Source organism: Hippocampus zosterae, chromosome 19 (assembly GCF_025434085.1).
Source record: "Hippocampus zosterae strain Florida chromosome 19, ASM2543408v3, whole genome shotgun sequence".
In the NCBI taxonomy this organism is placed as follows: Eukaryota; Metazoa; Chordata; class Actinopteri; order Syngnathiformes; family Syngnathidae; genus Hippocampus; species Hippocampus zosterae.
Window position 1 is genome coordinate 5,693,650 of NC_067469.1, and position 20,021 is coordinate 5,713,670.

A 20,021-nucleotide genomic window follows, 5' to 3' on the forward strand; every position below is an offset into this window, starting at 1 on the left:
GGGCCGGGGGGGGGGGGGGTGGCAGAGTTGACATGTCGGTTCAGCCTTGACAGGCTCTGAGTGAAGGACAAGGCAGCCCACCCAGCTCCTCATCTTGGCACTTAAGGTGACCTCTGTCTACACCAGCAACTTTACTTTTTTTCGGATTATATAAATAAAAAATAAAAGTAAAAAAAAAAAATCAATAAAATACATATAAAAATAAAAGACACCATTTGTTGACCAAAGCTATCTCATTTATCATTTTTTTAAATACAACTTCTTTTGAATTATTGCAACGTGTCCTTGGGTGTAGGTTGGAAGGGGCTTATGAATATCTCGTCCATACATTGAGGAGGGGGTAGGTGGGGTAGGGGTGGGGGGGGGGGGTAATACTTTCCTTGCCACGGGCACCGGCAAGTCGTGCTACGCCACTGGAGGAAGAAATTACCGTCTGGTGGTTGGCTGAGGACGTTTGACCTCACTTATTGAGCCCGATATCAAAAAATGCGGATGGCGGGTCACTTGAAGGCCATTTATTAGTTATTGGTAGATGAACTCAGGACCTGGGAATTATTGGCTTTTGGTTTCATAAGACACGATTGAACATTCTGTTACTCGCATGCAGCGGAGACTGCGTATGTGTGGGCAGGTCGGTGGGAGAGTAGATTCAGAAGTTAACGCTGTGTGTGATTCTTTTCAATATGAATCCATCACGAAGCACGTTCACGCAAAACCTCACGAGTGACTCGGTATGACACATAAAAGGCAAGGTGCTGGCAATGTCGTTTTATTTTTATTTTTATTTTTTTTGATGGTCCTCTCAACATATCAAACCACTGATTGGCTTTTGGTTTCATAACACAAATGGCATGAAGACGAGCTCCAAATCCTTGCTTTGATCTCTAAAAACGTGACAGCTGATTGACGAATTGGTGTCAATGGTGGACAATGGAGGAGACCACTGTCTCGTTGAGATTGGGGGGGGGGGGGGTGGTGGTGGAGGGGGCGGGGGGCGAGTGGATGAAGGTCGGCCGGGTAGGAGGAGGGCCGAATCCATGTGGACGGAGGCGGGGAGGAGTTAGACTCTGCTGCACGAGCACGACTGCTGCCTGAAATGTGACAATTTTCCTCCACGAGCACGCGCGCACGCACGCACGCTTACGCACGCTCACGCACAGAGCATCAGGCGCAGGTGCGTGGACTCGCTCCCCACGCAGCTGAGCGAACCTCCGTTGATGACGGGACGTTGGAGTCTTTGGAGGGGGGGAAAAACGCCAAACTACAGCGAGGAGGAGAAAGGACAGCCTCTTTTTTTTAATATTGTTTTTTTTTTTTGTTGTTGTTGAACCTCCCCCCTTGTTGACACTCCACTCCGCTCGTCTCCACGGGACAAAATGCACGCCGGTGTGGGAGCCTGCTCGCTTTTCTTATCCCCCTCGCCAAATTAAATGGTCGTTCTACTGAAATGAGGACCTCATCTCAGCTGGGTTCATTGTGAAAAAAAAAGGAAAGGGGCGCTTTCTTCGGCTTATTTCAAGGACGGCGACCGAGGAAGATAAACTCATTAGGGGAAATAAAAGTGGCCGGAGGACGAAGGAGACATGGAGCGGGACGACACCGTGAAGGCGCCTAAAATGAAGAAGAGCATCATGGCGAAGATGTTTAAAGTTCGCAAAAGGAGGGAGATGCTGTTTGTACAGGTGTGCTTCATCTGCAGTGCCCTCTTAGTGGCGTGGACCATGTCGGCGCTGTTGACCAAAGCAGGTGAGTGCGTGGATCGCACACATGGACGCGCGATATCTGCATTGTAATCACGCGTCACAACAAATGTGATCTGGCGGCGATGCAACGTCGCTGCATTCGTCTGCAGATTCTTGATGCCGGCTCTACTAAAACCACCCAACTTGGAATGCATTCGTATTTATTCAACTACGCCGAGGTCGCCTTTTACGATGTTTCTCCGTAATGCCGCAGTGTGCGCCCCGTGGCAGCTTGCACATTTTTTTTTATTTGTCGAGGAGGCACAGGCGCGTAATCACGGCGCACGCACGCCTGTTTTACATGCACACATACGACGGGACCGGGAATCGGTTTGATTTGTCTTTTTTTTTTTTTTTTTTTGCAGCACGATCCACTGTTACCGCGCACCGTGGTCTGCACCTTCCCCGTCATACACGTACACGTATGGTGATCCAGATCTCCCCCCCCCCCACCCCCCTCAGTGTAATTGAGATGGGCAGTCATGTATGGTGCTCACTCTCTACACATGACCCCCCCCCTCCCCCTTTCATGTCAAAAGTCTTCCCTTTAGGCTTGTGCAAACACTGACATTGCGGAGCATCCCAAACGCAGCATCACAGCCGTTATGTAATCCACGCACCAACCTTGGGAGTGTTGGTTGAGCATCCCGCTAAAACAGCAGGGATCCGAGGTGAACTCGTGGGCAATGCGCGTATACAAAGGGGGTGTCAGTGTTTCATCAGTGCTCTCATTGCAAGATGTGACCTGGATTTGGAGAAAAGAAGTGGGGTGGGGGTGGGGGGGGGGGGTGTCATAAATATCATTTGAGAGATTTTGCATACAGTCAACCTGCACTTATTCCTGAGGTAACAAAATTTTCTGTGCAAATTAAAAAACAGATTGCTGGGGGAAAAAAAAGTTATTCGTTCTGATCTGCGGCTCTCCAAAAATAGCCCCAGAATTATCTAATTTTCGTGTTGCTATCGATAAAGCACATAAGTGAAGATATTTCTAGAAAATGACAGGACGGTGGCGTGGAGGTGACAGCTTTGTAGCCAGAAAGAAGAGCAATTCTTTGTCGGCTATTTCAATACATTTTGCAGATTGAGTTAAACAATTAAGCATTTTAGGTTTAAGCAGTTTGCATCAACATCAATGTGGCCACCATCTTTGTGGTTTTTTTTTTTTTTTGCAGAAACTTGTCAGCCAATCATGTGTGAATTATATTCTAATGCATCGGGAGCTGCTTTTTACATCCAAAAAAAAAACAAACCTCAATGTCTCCACGAGGTTATCTAATTTTGACACAAAATGGATATATGGTATGGATATGACTTTTTTTTTTTTTAAGACCCTGCTCCCACAAATGAGACGCACCGCTGTCATCTGACAGCGACCCCATCTCACATGTATCAAATTGTTGTCAGCGTTTCACTAATGTAGTCCACACACGCGCTCCGTGCCTCTCTCATGAAGCTCTTTTTTTTTTTTTTGGTGACCCTGTCGTGGGATCTGTCCATCTGCAACCACTTAGCCTCCGTTGGGGCCTGGGGGGGGAGGGGGCTACAGATAGCATCAGAAAACTCTCCTCACTGTACTGCAGGGCAGATCTCCAGCGAAATCCACCGAGTTTCATTAATTACATTAAAACAAGAGGCTTAAATGATTATTCTGCAATGATCTCATACATGCGAGTGCAAATCTCTCATTTCCAAAGGCAGCGTTTTTTTATGCGCGTACGCGTGTGTATAAAATGTTAGACCGACGCAGTCGTAGCCATGGCGGGACCGTTGTAAAGAAGCCTCGGGAATTGTTCATCTGCAGTTTGACAGCCATGTCGGCCTATGTGAGAACAGCAGAAATCCCCTTTGAACCCACGAGGCCTACCATAATCAGATCCATTTAATTGAATAAACAAGAATGTCTGTGGAAAAACCTGTTTGCACTCGCCTGATTTATAGTGGCGTGTTGATTTTTCAGAATAATCCAGATGGATGAGATTTGATGCTCCTCTCCTGGGTCATACACCGCCATAAAGAAGGCAGAGAGGCGTGACACGCCGCCTTGCATGCTGATCCTGAAGCGGATGTGGGTGTGAGAGAGATGTGATGGACAGGACTTTTTTTTTTTTTTTCTTGTTGTTATCCGACGACTGAAGGCGAACGTGTTCGCAGCCAAGCAAGGTTGACGGGCGCATGTTTGGCCTTGGTCCCCCCCCTCTGTCCCCCAGTAGGTTGATTGAACCGAGCTTGAGGATGTCCTCTCTAACGCTGAAATCCTCAGGCTTGTGTTTAGCAAATGGAAGGAAGTGGCACCGCTATGCTAATAATATGAGATTTAAGAGATTCGGTGTATCAAACATTTCACAAACGTAAAAAAAAGGCATTTTGAGCAATGCTTTTAGGGCGGCCGTGGAAGACATAAACAGTGAATGGTGGTCACTGCTGTGACTTTGCTGATGCCTTTAGTCAATGAGTGTATCGAGTGGTAAGTACATTGATCATAAAGCAACTTAATTCATTCATTCAAGGTGGTCCAACATACTCCAAATGGGGAGTTAGTCTTGATGGCCACATCGAAATATTGCTTAGTCAGCAACTTGGTATGTTAAACCATACTGTACTCATGAATATTCTGGCCAAATATGGCGGTTGTGTTTGAAATCAATTCAGGAATGTGGGAAAAAAAAAGACAATTCACAACCGTCACATGCTGAAAATAATTGGCTGCGCGCGTTAACATCAAAGAAGTGGAAGCATGGTCCCTCTGTGGGGAAATTAGCCTTTGCATCAGGCGGGCAAAAGTGACAAACGCGTTTGATCACGTACGCTTTGGCAACATTTCCGTCGAAATCGATTTCAATTCGTGAAACGCTTTCAAGTCTGGATTGTCACCCATATCTTTATTTGTTCATGCTTTGCTTCCTCGGTTGTGGCTGGAGGGGAACTTGGGCCACTGAGGCATCACGGCGTCCTTCACATGGTGAAAGCGCCGATTATAACCGTGTCATGTGAGTGGGCTTTCGCAAGCGCAATCTGCGTGACCTCACAAACCAGAAGTCGGACTGACTGGTTGGCTGTGTTGCACGCTCTTCCGCAGCAATAATTAGGCCCTTACGTCACCCAAATCGACTCATCATTTTGCGCACAGCAAACAGTTTTCTCATCTTGCCAGAGGCCTCGTGTCATTTGTGTGGCACAAATGATGGAGGGAAAAAAAAAAAGGCAAGTTGAAAACGCATCCAGGCGGGCTGGTACCATTTTACGTAAGATATTTAGGGCTGCAGTGCTTGTCCTCGTTTACAGAGGCTTAAGAGCAGAGGAAAAGTGTGCGGCGGCTTCGTTTTTGAAGCACTCTTGTGGGAGAAATTAAAAAAATAAAAAGTTGGACAGCCACATAGGACACATTTAGCGGATTAAGAATGACAACCATCCATCTTGATTTTTGACATTCCCTCGAAACAAACCGTTTGTATGTTCACGCTTTCCTCAAGCCTGTTAGTGATACGCTCAAAGGGGTTTTTTCAAACAATCTCATAAGCGGCGCTAAACCGCAATCTTTTTGTTTGCTCTGCAGGCCACGGCATGATAATGGAGGACCGTCCCGATCCGGAGCACTGGGGGAGGCGGCTCATGGCGTCGGCGACCGAAAATGAAACGGAGCCCAAGAACTGTACGGCGCCAGGTATGCCGGCCAACAAAGTTTTGGTGCCGCTTTGAGCCTGTACTGTGCTGGAATTATTTCTTTGGTTGTTGTTTTCCATTCACCATGACTTTATTGGATGCCTTCAGACTTATCCGCGGTTATGAATACTTATGCCATTGGACTATCTGCAACTCTATCTGTTTTTGTGTTCTCGGCGCCAGTCGCAAAGTGCTACGACTGTTTCGTGTGCGGCAGCAAATGTTTCTATTTCGGAAGACGTCACAGTGATTCATTGCGGCCCGCGGGCGAGCCTTCCGGACGTAATCATCCAAAGAGTGTTTTCAAGCAACGGCGAGTAATTATTTAACCGAATGGGGTTACGTGTCAATTTGAGGATTTGTTTTGCTTGCGTTTCATACAGTATGGAAGGGACAGCAGGGCGCAAGGTTATTTGGATGTCATTTCAAGTGTCACAAGCTGCCCGACGGGGCCCCAACGGGCTATTTACCTCATTTCTGCTCCCGCTCTGGAATTATTCAAATGAAGCTGCCGCGTACCCAACTATGAAATCAACCAACAAGCACGTTTAAAAAAAAAAAAATTTTTTTTTTTTACAACACTCATAAAATGATTCAGCATGTGACTTTTTCTTTGTAGCGGCATAAAAGTAGCGGGCAACTGATTGAATGACTGGCGTCCTGGAAGTTTTCCTCAACAGAAGTTTAATCCTTAAAGATTACCATCATCCATCCACCCCCCCCCCCTCCACCGCCCCTTTTACAAAACGTCCCCTCGTGCACCAGACTGAACGTCTCATTCCACATCACCTCATTCACTTGAAAATCTTCAGAACCACCCCCTCCCCTCCCTCCGCCCCCCCCTCACCCCCTCGGTTCCTTGCACCGCTTTGTTTTGTCATATGACTCGCATCATCTCAGAAAGAATGCCACCACGAACACGTGTGTCTCTTTGTTGCGAAACCGATTGGTCTGTTCTGACCGGTTGCGGAGCACATGACTCACTCTGATTTTTATTTTATTTTTTTTCATATATATTTTTTTCCTGGAATTTATCTCACAATTCTCGCAAGTCATGTCTCGTCACGTCACTCGTGGCCCATTTCACTAGCATGCTTGTTAGCGCTTTTGGTGCTAAGAGTTCTGACTACGGATTCATTTATTGTTTGTTTAAAAATAAAAAAATTCAATTTCATACCATACCACCAATTTTATACCTTCAATGCAATACCGTGAAACATGTCATCACCTTGAGTTGATTCCAGAGTAGACCGAGCGCTGACAAAGTGGGCTTCTCCCTTAAGAGGGACGCGCTCGGTGTAAATGGATGGAAGTTGATAAGGATGAGAAGGCTCGTTGGAAATGTATGTGTGTGAGGGGGTGTTTATATGCTGAGCAAGCTCAACTACTGAGGCTCCATTTCACCGCACTGCATAGATCACACTTGACTTTCCTTATCATTATTGATGGAAGCCTCGCAAGGTGCTGCCGCCCATCTAATGTTGGTCTTAAGTGCATTTTTATGTATGTGTTCTCACTTGAATGCGACGCCGTTCTCGCAGGATGAGGCTTGACGCGATCCAGTCAATTTGTCGGGATGCGTGATCGCTTGCCGTCCTGCATTTTCTCTGCGGTGCCGTGTTGAAAATGGGTTCGTTTGCATATGAGGAATTTATGCATTTTTTTTGGGCGAAATGTGGAGTGCATTGCTCAGGTGCAGCCAGCAGAGGCGCTGTTTCGGCTCGAAAGACCAACATGACCTCAGCTCGACGCAGTTACAAATCCTTTGTAACTTTGTTCTGTTCAATACTGTACTTACCTGGAAACAGGAGTTCCGAACATTGAGCCCCCCCACCCCCCCGCGCCATCAAGCCCATATTTGAAAACATGTCATTTCACAGCAGTGAACCTTGCGGTACAACGGTTTCAGCCCCGTTCAGCAATCGTGCGCAAACGCCACCTAACGGGACGTCATGCTTAACTATGTGCATGTTGGTGCGGAATGGCGTGTCTCTAAGTGCTTAAACGAACATGAGAACACCGCTCCACATGTGACGCGAGCATGTGGATGTATTGACCCGCCAAGGGAAGAGGATAACGGTGTGTATGCGTGCGTGCCTTTTGTAGTTCTCCATACAAGACTGCGTACATGGCGTTCTGATACACCCGAGCAGCAGCAATTATCTAATTGGCCAATCGTGACCCAGAAAAATTCTTCAGCTCTCATCGTCTCTTGAGTATAACGCTGTACGGTGCTGCGGCATTCTGGTTTGGCTCTCCCGTGTGACAGAAAGTTAATGTCCGAGACATTGCACGCGATATGGAGTTGAGTTGTGTACGCAAGACTTGACCGCAGCGTAGAGAAGACTTCCTTAGGAGGCCGAGCTCACTATTATGCAACACATTCCCTGTCTGCTATCTTACACGATTTTGAACAAAGGAGTGCCAGTGGCCGGTTTGCTTTGTTTTTTTTAAATTGGCATCATCGAACTGAGAGCCGTTTGTCGTATTGTGACACTCGGCTGAAGTTTAGTCATGAAAAATGTTAGCGCTTACTGATACGATCTGATCTGCGTTTATGATAATAAACTTTTTTTCCCCCTCAGACTTCATCCCTGACAAGCTCAATAGAAACTGAGACCACTATTGCATTGGACCCCCTTTCGATTGCGCTAAATGGCCAATGATGGATGATGGGATGTTGTGAAGGGAAAAGGTTTGACATTTTGGAAACTGTGCTGACCTTTTACTCCATGCATCCCATTTAGCTTAATTTATCTGACTAAATAAAAACGATTATTCTAATCTTAACCAACCTAGCCTGGAGAGGGTGGGAGCTTACGGGGCATTCCAAAGAACTTGCATGTGAGGAACAACGTCCTTCGAATCGCTGTGCCTGCGGAGTTGTTTCATAAAATCTTCAAACTTCTTGTGAGCTGTCTGTGTGGTCTTATAACGAGCTTATAAAAGGAGCCGATGGGGGGGGGGGGGGGGGTTGGGGGCGGATGGGTGGATTGTGCCGAACACACACACACACACAATATGAGTTATTTCTTGCATAAGCAGCCCAGAAAGATGTCCGAATGTGAGGTCTATTTTTAGATTTGTGGCTTAGCTTCTCCTCAAGAGGACTTTTATTTATATTTTTTGGACCTTCTATTCTCTGATCTTCCTCCTTTATTGAACTCTTAAATATTATCAGCATCCATTAGGTGATTATTTGTCCTTTATTGAATCTAATAATTCAAAAGGAATGCAAAGGTGCACTAAAAAAAACAAATTGACTCCATTTTATTTATTCCAGTGGCTGCAGTGTTGTCCAAAGGAGGAAAAAACAGTTTGATATGCGTGATTTTTTTGTCGGGGTGGACAGTCCAACTTTTTTGCCAGACTTTGAAATATGAATTTATATCATTCCCAAGGACTCATTTTCCCTCGCAAAGTGACTTTGCCCGTCCATATGCTAATGTTGTCGCCGGCCTATTTAAAGGCGTCACTTGTGTCGTCCCCGTCCTCCCGCGTTGGTCTGTCCTTGAGCGGCCAAGAACGTCGGCGTGTTTGTGTCACCGAGGACTGCGACGTGACCGCTGCTGACGTGCGAACACCTTGTTGGTCTCACGCTGTCAACGGCCACTTGGCTTGTGCTATTTGTGCTGTTGAATGATCAAATTGGCCACTTGCTGCTCGGGAAAATTCACCAAGTACATGTTTGCGGGAGAAGAATGTGTTTTTAAGTATTTGACTATATGTTGATTAAACGCGCAGTCGGAAATTGTTTTTCCATTTGTTTGCTAGCGAGTGAAGAAAAAGGGCCTGCAGAATAGATGTTATATGATCATGCTACATTTGCTACAAATGCTTGTCTGCTTCATTCACGTGTGCACACACATCACTGAGTATAAAATACACATTTCCATATCCATGCGTGCTCATACTCGCAACAGTGAGGTTAGGACAGATGCAGAGTGAAGTCTCAGGTGAGCCCTGTTCCACTTCCCAACTCCATATGTGACCAGGTCCCAAAACGTGCCTTTTATTTCATTTTACGCCGTCACCACACCGCACCGCAACGCATCCATCCTGACCCGACGGTAAACATTGAAGCAATTTGCATCAAACAAGATCGCTGTTGCTTTTTGTCGCCTCAAGGGTGCGAGTGTGTGCGTAACGGACAAAACTGGACTGTGTCCCGCCACATTTTGTGTGCCAGTTGAGAATGTCGAATGAAAGCCAGCAGGTGGACCAACTTACCGCAACAGATTTGACTTTTGAGGTTCTGTTTGGGGAAACGAGTGCCCCTCCTTTTCAAAATGGCTTGGTATGAGATCGTCAAGGCTTTTTTTTCTTATTTTTTTTTCCTCATTGTATTTTCCAGTTGGGTCGTGAAGAACATTGACCATGTTGCATAATATATCCAGGCCTTGAAGGTCCCTCATCGTGATCCAGGGTGGTGAGGTCTGCTGACCCGTCACAATGTCACACAAGTGGTTTGGGGTGCAGCGGGGGGAAGGGAGGAAGAGGAACCGGGGCCATGACGGCGGCGGACACGTGTCTTACTGTCACGCCGCTGATGTCGTGCGTTGACTGTGACATTTCCTCTCTCCCCAGCAATACACGAGTTCCCCGATGACCTTTTCACCAACAACGAGCGCAAGAGCGGCGCCATCCTCCTGCACATTGCAGCGGTGAGACAATCTTTTTCGAAGTTTCGTTTTGCACCTGCACCCATCATCATGTTTTTTCTTTTATGGGCGGGCGGGGGCAGTCGAGCAAAAAAAAATCATTTTGGCAAACCAGAACTTGCAGCGAGAAAATCAAGTCTACTAATGCAGGCCATAAATTGCACACACGGCTAATGTGCAGCGTGCGAGCGACGGCTATCAAATATTAATTGTCTATCCCGGAGTGTTGGAAATGAAGTCCTCCTAAATATTCATTAAGTATTTAAAGTAATTCTCAGCCCGCTCACGGTGACTTCCATGTTGGTTTGAGTCATGATTGTGCTGAGACAAAAATAAAGATGAGTCATTTTAGTGAATGACTTCATTTATTACTCCTGTCATGTGCCACATTTAGATTGTGGACTCAAGATCATCACTTTAATTTAAAAAAAAAAACTATGCCTTCTGGTTTTAGCCACAGGACTTGTTCACGAGTGCACAACTACTACATTCTTGTTTTTTTTCCCCCTGCTGTGCCTGCGCTGCCCCCTGTGGATAGCATAGAGCACAGCAGCACAAACAGGCCTCTCCTCTCTCACCTGATCTATAATTTATCAATTCAACCTCAACTACCGAAATAGGCCGCCTGACACCCACAAGCCCCCACGGGAGCGCGAGCACGAAACCCTCCCTCCGTGCTTTTCCTCGTTTGTGAAGGGGGCAAATTTATAAAGCGGCCCGTCATGCTTTTATTCTCCCATGATGACATCTAAAAACGGGGGTACTTTTATGGTAAATTCTTGGCTTCAGACTTTGAGTAAATAAGATCATTTAATTGACAATTTGCTTTGGGTTTATTTTCAACAAAGTGGCATCGGTAGGCAAATGTCAATATGCGCGGACATGCATTTATGAGGGTCATTTTCAGTCTTTGTCTTGATGAGCTCACGAATGATTCATGTATTAACCCAGTTTGCAGGGTATTTTCATAGCGGGCGATTGTTGATGCCAAGAAAAATACTATCAAATGAAGAGAATGAGTGAATAAATTATTGAACTTCTTGACTGGTGCTTCTGACGGTCTAATGCTTCATTTGCATGATGGCGCCATTTGCCCCAATCATGGCAACATTTATTTCATTTTATTTTTTAATGAATGAAATCCTATTTATCAAATGCACTTGATTTGGAATTCCACTGCCTGTGACCGCAGGCCCTCTACATGTTCCTGGCACTCGCCATCACGTGTGACGAGTATTTTGTGACGTCACTGGAGAAGATTTGTGAGGTACTTTGGGGGCATTTAGGGTTTATTTATATTAAGGCTGCCATTTTTTTTAAATTACATCACCATATTCGCTCTTTTCATGCAGAAACTACATCTTAGTGAAGATGTTGCCGGTGCCACCTTCATGGCAGCTGGCAGTTCTGCGCCTGAGCTTTTTGCCTCAGTCATTGGTAGACACACAAACAAACACCCGCATGGTCGGTGTCACCAGCGATCCTGATAGGCTGCCTTCTTGTGTGCAGGTGTCTTCATCACCCACGGAGACGTGGGGGTAGGGACCATCGTTGGCTCGGCCGTCTTCAACATCCTTTGCATTATCGGAGTGTGCGGCATCTTCGCCGGACAGGTGTGTGCGTGCGCGTGCGTTCAAACCCGTGAGTTTCGGGGACCCAGTGCATCTGCGTCCTCACTGTTCACGGACAAGTGCCCTCTTAAGATTGTTTTCTTATGGAGGTTTGATTGAAAATAAAAACATCTCTGGTTGGCTTGAAGAGAGCCAACGCTCAAGTGCTGGCATGAAAGGCCCTGTACAAATCGTGTATCTTCTGCGTACCTCGTAGGTGGTGATGCTGACTTGGTGGGCAGTTTTTCGAGATTCCTTCTATTATATCCTGTCTGTCATCGCTCTTATTGCGGTAAGTTGGACTCATTGAAGAATGTCGTCATTACATTCAACAACCTGTAATGTTTTGTTTTTTTTTTTCCCACTTTACACGTTGCAGTTCATCTATGACGAGAAGATTGTGTGGTGAGTCAAATGACACAACCTCAATTTGTGCCTATTTATCGGGAACTGTCATGATTTTATGTGGAGGTATTGCTCATTTCGGCCTAAGCCATGCCCCGCCCCCAAAATGAATAATTGGTTAAAGGTCAGCATGGTGTTTCCAGCTTGATTATTGATTTATTAATCGCTTATTTCAGGCAGACTCTTCAAAAAAAACTGCCTCAGCAGTCTGCGCTACCTCAAGTAGTGATGGGGGAGAAAAAAAAGCTAATAAATATTCATTACTCTAGCTTTTTTTCCCCCCTTTTTATGAAGTTCCTTTTTCTTTATCCTTATCTCCAAATCTGGGAGCAATTTGATAAGAAATGTTCTGCGCTTCTACTCCCCCTCTAAAAAAGAAAAAAAACCCCAATCATTTAATTAGTTGCCACATAGGCTGCAGTCCCTTTTTATCCAGTAATTGATGATTTCAGCCTCAGAACCCCGGTACAAAGTTCTCGCCGACTGCTGCCTCAAAACGCCACCGCTTGTCATGTACAATATAATTAGAATGGGATGGCCATTCTAACCTATTTTTTTTTTATTATTTTAGGTGGGAGAGTTTAGTGCTGGTGGTTATGTACGCTGGATACATTCTGGTCATGAAGTAAGTGCTCAGTCAGTTTGCAGGCTCAAACCTTTTGACTGCGTGGTGCTATACCAGTCGGTCGATATTCAGGATATTGCATTTAGCGCCGTTGATCTTGAAAGCACGTCGACATCAACGATCGGCGTGCGTTTTATGACGATCGGTTTCCATGTGGTGCCAACAGCGCTTATAACGAAATGACCGATGAAAACGATCCTCATTTCGGGTTTTAAGCGATCATTTGCACCATCAATCGCACGGATGATAAAACGAAAGTGCTGACACTCTGAGATCGTGATGGTGGTGGTAAAAAAAAAGGGGGGAGCATAGCGACATTACTTCAATCTCCTGTAGGATATCATGGTCATGATAAGAACTTTAAAAAAAAATGCAATTGGACTTGTTTTCCCTTCATCACAGATCTTGTGAGGTTGTCTTTCCATCAGAAGGCTATCATTATTGGATCAAGTCTTTTTTTTTTACCCCTCCTTAGCCCTTTCAGGGACAACAGAGGTCATGCAAAATAATTCAATTCAATGTTAAAATATAGACTGAGGCGTGTGTGCGATCCGATGCAGCAAGCCGCGGTCATGGCGTGTGCGTCTGTCTGGGTCCAGCTGGTAATCTGTGTTGCACTCTCAGCAGCCCGCTCGCTCTCGCTGCCACCACAGGCTTAATCTTCCGCAACACGCGGCCCTAAAGAGCAGCGGCTTAACTGGATCATTCCTCTCTCCTTCTTCATTCTGTAGGCAAGACACAAAAAATTACAGAGGGGATGCTGTCATGTGGCACCCCCCCCCTCCCACCCCCGCTCCTAAAATATCCACTGGCCATTTTAGGTTTGTTCCTTTCAAAATGGAAGTTGCATGGAGGTGTTTACTCTCCACTCGGAACCGACATTTTTTTTTTCTAAACAAAATGCACAGTCGAGGTCAAACCAGAAAAATCACTTTTGAAGTGCAATTTTCCTAAATGAGCAGCTTTGTTTCCAACTCCAACACGACACGGCAATTAAAATAAACACGCTTGTGCAACTTTGCGAAGGGCGGTTGTTACGACATAAATAATTCACACCGTTTGCACTTACTGTCATTTTTCAAAGAGGAAATTTGGCCAAGTTGCTGAAATGCTTTTAGCCATCTTGATGTCATCCGCTTCATCTGTGCCAGGAACCGCCGGATGTCCGGCATTGTCTGGCCCACACCGACGCAGAAAACGCCAAAGTTTGTCATTGAACTACGGCATCTTTTGCGGCACCAGTCCTGGAATACGTCTGACTCACCTTGTACGCCGGATCCTCAGACATTTAATTTTAATCGCCTGTTTCATCTTCATAAAGTGCAGCGCTTGGCAATGAAAAGGCTCGGGTTTTTGCAAAGTAACAGATCCGTCAGAGGACTGCCACATCTGCCGAAGCTCAACAATTTTTACGCACGGCACCTTGTGTGCAAGCGCACGCCTCGGTACCTTTTTTTGGATGGTAGTTTGCCCCTTCACGCGGCGGTAAACAACTTGGTTCCTTTTTTTTTTTTTTTTTTAGCTCCTGAATATATTTCAAACAAGTCTTTGATCAACTCCGCTGACCGATCCTCTTGTGCGCCTCCCTCCCCAGATTCAACTCCAGCATGCAGGCTTTCTTCATGGGGAGCTCCAAGAAGAACGTAGCCAACGGCAACGCGGCCACCAGCAGTGAGATGGAGGACGGTAATGCGCCTTATTATCGGGATGACGACCCGTCAGTGCCCTTGCTGGCCGCAGGTAAGGTTAATCAGACAGGCGGGGGGCGGGGGGGGGGGGGCAACAGGAAGCGGCCTCGTCTTGGCCCCATGACCTGTACATCATTGAGGAAATGTGACTTTCTTTGGCAAGACCCCCGCTGGAGATCATGTGGCTTTTCATCTCGCCTCCTGTTCTGCTCAACTTGCTTCATCTGATTCGTTCTTTCTCTCTACTGGGCGAGATGCTTTAATTCTCTCTAAAGATTGGCAAACTTCCACTTGCTTTGATCCCAATGAGCTGTATTACATTAACCGCTATTAATATACTGTCTGTGAATGACCCACGGCCCCTCATTTTTTTTTCTCCACTTCTGAAGCTTTTTTTTAATTCAATTAGATGCTAAGGCGTGCGTGAGAATGCTGTCTGAAGTCGTATAGTGCGGCAAGAGAAAGGTAAGGCGCAGGCGCAATCAGCCGTGGGTAGCGTTTGCCAAGCGACTCGCCTCCCAGGTACACATTGCGATGGCCGTTTTCGTCAGTGTCATCTGTGAGTCCGCACCGTTGCTCCGTGAAGGTTCACTTCTTATTACGATTGGATGACAGTTAAGAATGCTAAAAGCAATACATGAAGTCGAGTCGTAGTTAACTCATTCACTCCCAAAGACGTTTTTAAACGTCTTTTCAGACTTGGTCCAGAATTGGCTGGGACTGAATGAGTTAATGAGCATTCTCCATGCTAACGTTGCAAAGTCAAGTTGAACTTCCTCTTGATGTTTTTGTCATATTTTAGTGTCATGGGATTGCAACTTTCTTGAAAAAAAAAACCCGAACAACTTCAATAACATTTATCAATCTTTCGAGCCACTTGTCTGAGTTCTTCACTAATTTCTGTGATTACTGACTGGATCTAACCCCGCCGCCTGTCTGTTTAGCCTTACTAAACCTGCTCCTGCTTGTTGTCAGCGATACTGTGCCGCTCTGTTTGTGTTGCATCCTACTTTTCCGCCGCTGCTCTCTCGGCACGCTCCCGACTGAAGCGGTAATGAATTCAAGAAATGTTTACACGCATTAATATATTCGCCTTCTTGCATGCATGAGTCCAAATTGCACTAACGAGGGCAAAGTTGGAAAAAAAATAATCTTTTGGTTGGCAGAGGAGTCATTCTTTGCTGTTTTTACACGATGTCAAATGTACCGCCTTCCCCCTGCGACTCCAGTGAAACCCACCAAGGCTTACAGCCGTGGCTCGGTGGTGATGGTGGACGAAATCATGAACGCCAGCCCGTCCAAATTCCGCTTCCCCGAAGCGGGCCTGCGGGTCATGGTCACCAGCCACTTTGGACCAAAGACCCGCTTGCGCATGGCGAGCCGCCTCATCATCACAGAGGTACACACGAGAGTTGCAGCGGACCGGCGTTGTCCTGTATCTATGTGGACGTCGTGTGCCCGGGATTTAGTGTCTCTCTTCTGAAAGCGCCAGAAGTTAGTCCAGGCGGCCAACGGCATGGAGACGCAAGTGATTGACGGCAAGACGGACATCGAGAATGGCAACGTACCCGAGGACAAACCCACTGAGAAGGAGGAGGAAAGCGGCATCTCCCCGTTTGGTCCTCCCAGTACGCGGTCGATCGGGACGGTCGTGACATCATTGACCCCGTCGCTCTCGTGAGCGACTGAAAGCACCGACGACCGAAACGCTTTGTTTTGCAGAGGGCTGCGGCAACAGAATCAAGTGGCTGATCTCGTGGCCGCTGCTTCTGTTGTTGTTCTTCACCGTCCCAAACTGCGGCAAGCCACGCTGGGAAAGATGCTTCATGCTCTCCTTTATCCTCTCAACCGTCTGGATTGCGGTCTTCTCTTACCTGATGGTCTGGATGGTAAGTTTGAGTCTGTATTGTTGTTTTTGGTGTTATTCGACTTGGTCGTCAATCAAGATTCAGATCATCATTTTACTGCACAACCAATCGGTGATATTGGATGACACTGACGGAACGTTAATGTGGAAAAATTATCCGTTAGTCTAGAAAGACTTTTTGAGAGTTCCTGCCCTCTTTGCAGGTGACCATCATTGGCTACACTCTGGGAATCCCCGACGTCATCATGGGCATCACCTTCCTGGCAGCAGGCACCAGCGTCCCCGACTGCATCGCCAGTCTCATCGTGGCTCGTCAAGGTCGCGCCCCCCCCCCCCTCGCGGACTGTGTATAAAATGTCATGACCACGGCGATGTGCCGTAAATGCTTCCGGGAATTTGTACTTTGGAGATACGTTTGTCGTAGCGTTGCTCATATCGGTTCTCGTGTCCACGCTTGCGTGGTGTGTTTCAGGCTTGGGAGACATGGCCGTGTCCAACACGATCGGGAGCAACGTGTTTGACATCCTCGTGGGCCTGGGCGTCCCCTGGGCGCTCCAAACCATGTGTGTTGACTACGGATCGGAGGTGCTGCTCGCCTGTTTCTTTCGGTCACTCTGTTTTGCGCCACCACTAGTGTTTGCTGGACTTGCGCGATGGCACCGAAGTGAGGCGGTTGTTTCGTCTTTTGCAGGTGATGATCAACAGTCGAGGGCTTGTGTATTCGGTGGTGCTTCTGCTGGGATCTGTGGCCCTCACAGTGAGTGCTTTTTTATTTTTATTTTTTTGCCGCTTCTCGTTCTGTGAGCGTTCCATGAATCACTTTTGAGTCAATGCCCTGGGAATGAAACTGACCTAGTCATTTGTTTTGCACCGCAAACAGGTCCTGGGCATTCACCTGAACAAGTGGCGTCTGGACCCGAAGCTGGGGCTATATGTACTGATCCTGTACGCCGTCTTCCTCTGCATCTCGGTCATGATCGAATACAACGTCTTCACTTTTGTCAACTTGCCTATGTGCTTTGAGGATTAACACGCGATGCAGCTGCAGCAGCAGCAGCCGGACACCAAAACAATCCTCACAGCCCCAAAGTCCCACCCTTCCCTTCAATAATACTGGACCTATCTGATCCACCCCCACACTCCGTTGTCTGTGTAGTCCCAAGTATGTCCATGCGGTGGCACACTTGTGTCATTTTGCATCGAATCTTTGCTCACACAGTGCCAGTCCTTGATACTCATTTCGAGGATTGCCTGTTCCTGCAGTACTGCTGTCCACCTGTCTATTTCGTCCATCCATTTAGCTGTCTGCGGTGGGGGACACCAGAATTTAATTCTGCCCCCCTCAACCCACACGTTGTCACCATGTCATCACTCTTTCATGTTGACAGAATCCTCACAAGGTTTACTGAGAACCCAAAGAGAAAAGCACACACTTTTTTTTTTGGCCCAAGACGAGGGTCTTGTCCTTGTCAGCATCCCTCCTGCAGCTACCAACTTGACACAAGGAACTACAAACTCTGTCCCTCAATGACCGCCTGCAAACTTTTCTCACCTCACTTGATTAAATAAAAAAGAAACTACTTTTTCAGGACTGTTTGGGAAGCATCAGTCCAAACTGAATTTTTGAGTTACGACTGCACTGCACAACATCGAACTGGACACAATTTCTTTCTTTTTGTAATTATTATTATTTTTTTGGTCAAGAATCCCTCCATCTTTTTGTGAAAGACAGAGGGAGAGCATGTTGCATCCCACTCGAAACAACTTTTTACGCGGATGACTTTTTGTGCTGGATGGAGATCTGAACACCCTCAGCGCTCACTCAACTCGACCATCTTCAGATCAGCGGGATGGATTTTGGCTTGATTTTTTTTCCCATCAACTTTTGAGATAAAGGAACGAGACGGCTATCTCGATGCTGACTGTCTGCTAGACCACCCCCCCTGGCCAGTAAGCGGGGGCGGGGGTGCCAACCACAGCCACCAGTGATCAGGGACAGCTCTTTGGTGGGGGGGCTATCGTGTTGAGTTGTATGTAGATACTGCACTTTAAGAGCCATCCTCTCATTCTGAATCAACTAGTGCTTCCTTTGGTGCGCGTGTGTGTGATACGAATGTGTGTGTGTGTGTGTGTGTGTGAGACTACGATGAGCACACCCGCCTCTTGTCCGCAGTGCATGCTGGGATGTTAAATGCAGTGTTCCCCTTCCTCCAAACGCAGCGCAAAGGCTGCTTGTGCCCATCAGGCATCTCCATGGCAACCGCCTGGTCCAGTTTTACAAAGAGTAAAAAAGAATCAAAAAATCGGCAGCTACCGTGCGATTTGTTGCAAAATTGCAAGTGATGAGCCGAGCTACAGAGAATTATGACAGAACTGGTGGGTAGGGGGTGATATTCCTGTGCCACATATGTCGGCCGGCACTTGTATATGCAATCTCAATGTCATGACTTGCGTGTGTGTGTGTGTGCGCGTGCGTGACACGAGGCCCCTGCCAGGTCGCCATGATGATGTTGTTCGTTTAGTACTCGATGTGTGAGCTCACAGGTGTGCTTTGTCATTTGTAATTTTTTTTAATTTTTATTTTTGGGTTTTTTTGGTGATTGCTGTCGAACTGAGCCAAAGGATGGACACTATGGTCCCTTTTTCCACAAACAGCCAAAAGGAGCGACGCGATGGATCGGTCATGTTTGGTCTGGACTTTGTCACTTTTTGAGGACCTGGATTAAGAGCACTTGGGAGAGTTGAACTCCCGCCTCCTTGAAGATGCTCGTCCATTTCTATGCTTGATGGAGGTGACCACACAGGGCCCATCTGTAGATACACCTTATTGTACTCGTTTGGAGTCCAAATGTGCAATTTTTTTTCTTTTGTTCTTAAGGCTGCTCTGTGTGGTCCTATCTTGGTTGCCGGGTTGGAGTTTTGTCCTCCTTGTTGTTGAGCTTGCGTTTGTCAGCAAGTCTTTTTCTTTTTTTTTTCTGAAGGAAGAAGATGGGAGGAGGGGGGGGGGGGAGAATTATTTGATGCAGAGTGGATGTCAGTCCAAGTATTTATCACGCACACGCTGTGGAAAGGTGATTAAAAACACGAGAGGACTCGTTTGTATTTCGTTCATTGAATGCGACCTGATGCACTGTGAGCTCAATGTGATGTGGGAGTTGTCAACAATAACTGATGAACAAAAAAAAAAAAACGTCTAATGTAAAGTTAGTTACTATTAAAAAAAAAACTAAAAATAAACCGTATAACTTATATGAATGTATTGTCTTGCTATACTGGACATATCCAACCAATGCATTTTACTGTAAAGCAATAATGTGAAGAAAAAAAATAAAATGGCAAAATCATTCCTGTACGTTTGTCTCCTAACTTCTTGCATCACTGGTGAAATTCAAGTCATTTATCAGCTGCTTGGATATAAATATGTATGTGTATATATAATATATATATGCATATGCATATGCCAGGTCTGAGCTGTGTGTACAAAGTTTTGTCCAACAAAAAGAGCTTTTCTTTGCAAACAGCACTTTGCCAAGGCAATGGAAATAAAAAGCTTTCATTAAGTATTCATCTCAAACACCTTCAAATCAAACGGCCAAATTCTGAAGATGACTAAGCTGTCGCCGCAGAGTTTGTTTAAAAATATCACTTGTATAAAGCAAGCACAAAACATTTTTGCCTTTGTTGCGTATAATGGGAAGAACAGAAATGGATGTTCAATTTGAATCTTTAAAAGTCCCCCACTAAGAATAAGCGATACAAA

At 46.2% G+C, this 20,021-nt stretch overlaps 1 protein-coding gene across 3 annotated transcripts; it reads left to right on the plus strand.

Moving 5' to 3' along the window:
- Nucleotides 1-1,048: 1,048 nt before the first annotated feature.
- slc24a4b (solute carrier family 24 member 4b) lies at nucleotides 1,049-19,613 on the plus strand. Of its 3 annotated transcripts, none has more exons than XM_052053152.1 (17): nucleotides 1,049-1,746; nucleotides 5,299-5,406; nucleotides 9,993-10,069; nucleotides 11,259-11,333; nucleotides 11,419-11,503; nucleotides 11,576-11,679; nucleotides 11,894-11,968; nucleotides 12,056-12,081; nucleotides 12,653-12,706; nucleotides 14,301-14,446; nucleotides 15,624-15,793; nucleotides 15,881-16,022; nucleotides 16,117-16,283; nucleotides 16,465-16,579; nucleotides 16,734-16,846; nucleotides 16,953-17,018; nucleotides 17,142-19,613. In XM_052053152.1, exons 1-17 carry the CDS (start codon nucleotides 1,584-1,586, stop codon nucleotides 17,289-17,291), a joined length of 1,836 nt encoding a protein of 611 aa, XP_051909112.1. In that variant the 5' UTR covers nucleotides 1,049-1,583; the 3' UTR covers nucleotides 17,292-19,613. The 3 variants fall into 3 exon arrangements, with proteins under 3 accessions (XP_051909112.1, XP_051909111.1, XP_051909110.1); XM_052053151.1 differs by having other exon boundaries at nucleotides 1,050-1,746; nucleotides 14,301-14,392; nucleotides 15,887-16,022; XM_052053150.1 differs by having other exon boundaries at nucleotides 1,051-1,746; nucleotides 14,301-14,392.
- Nucleotides 19,614-20,021: the final 408 nt, after the last annotated feature.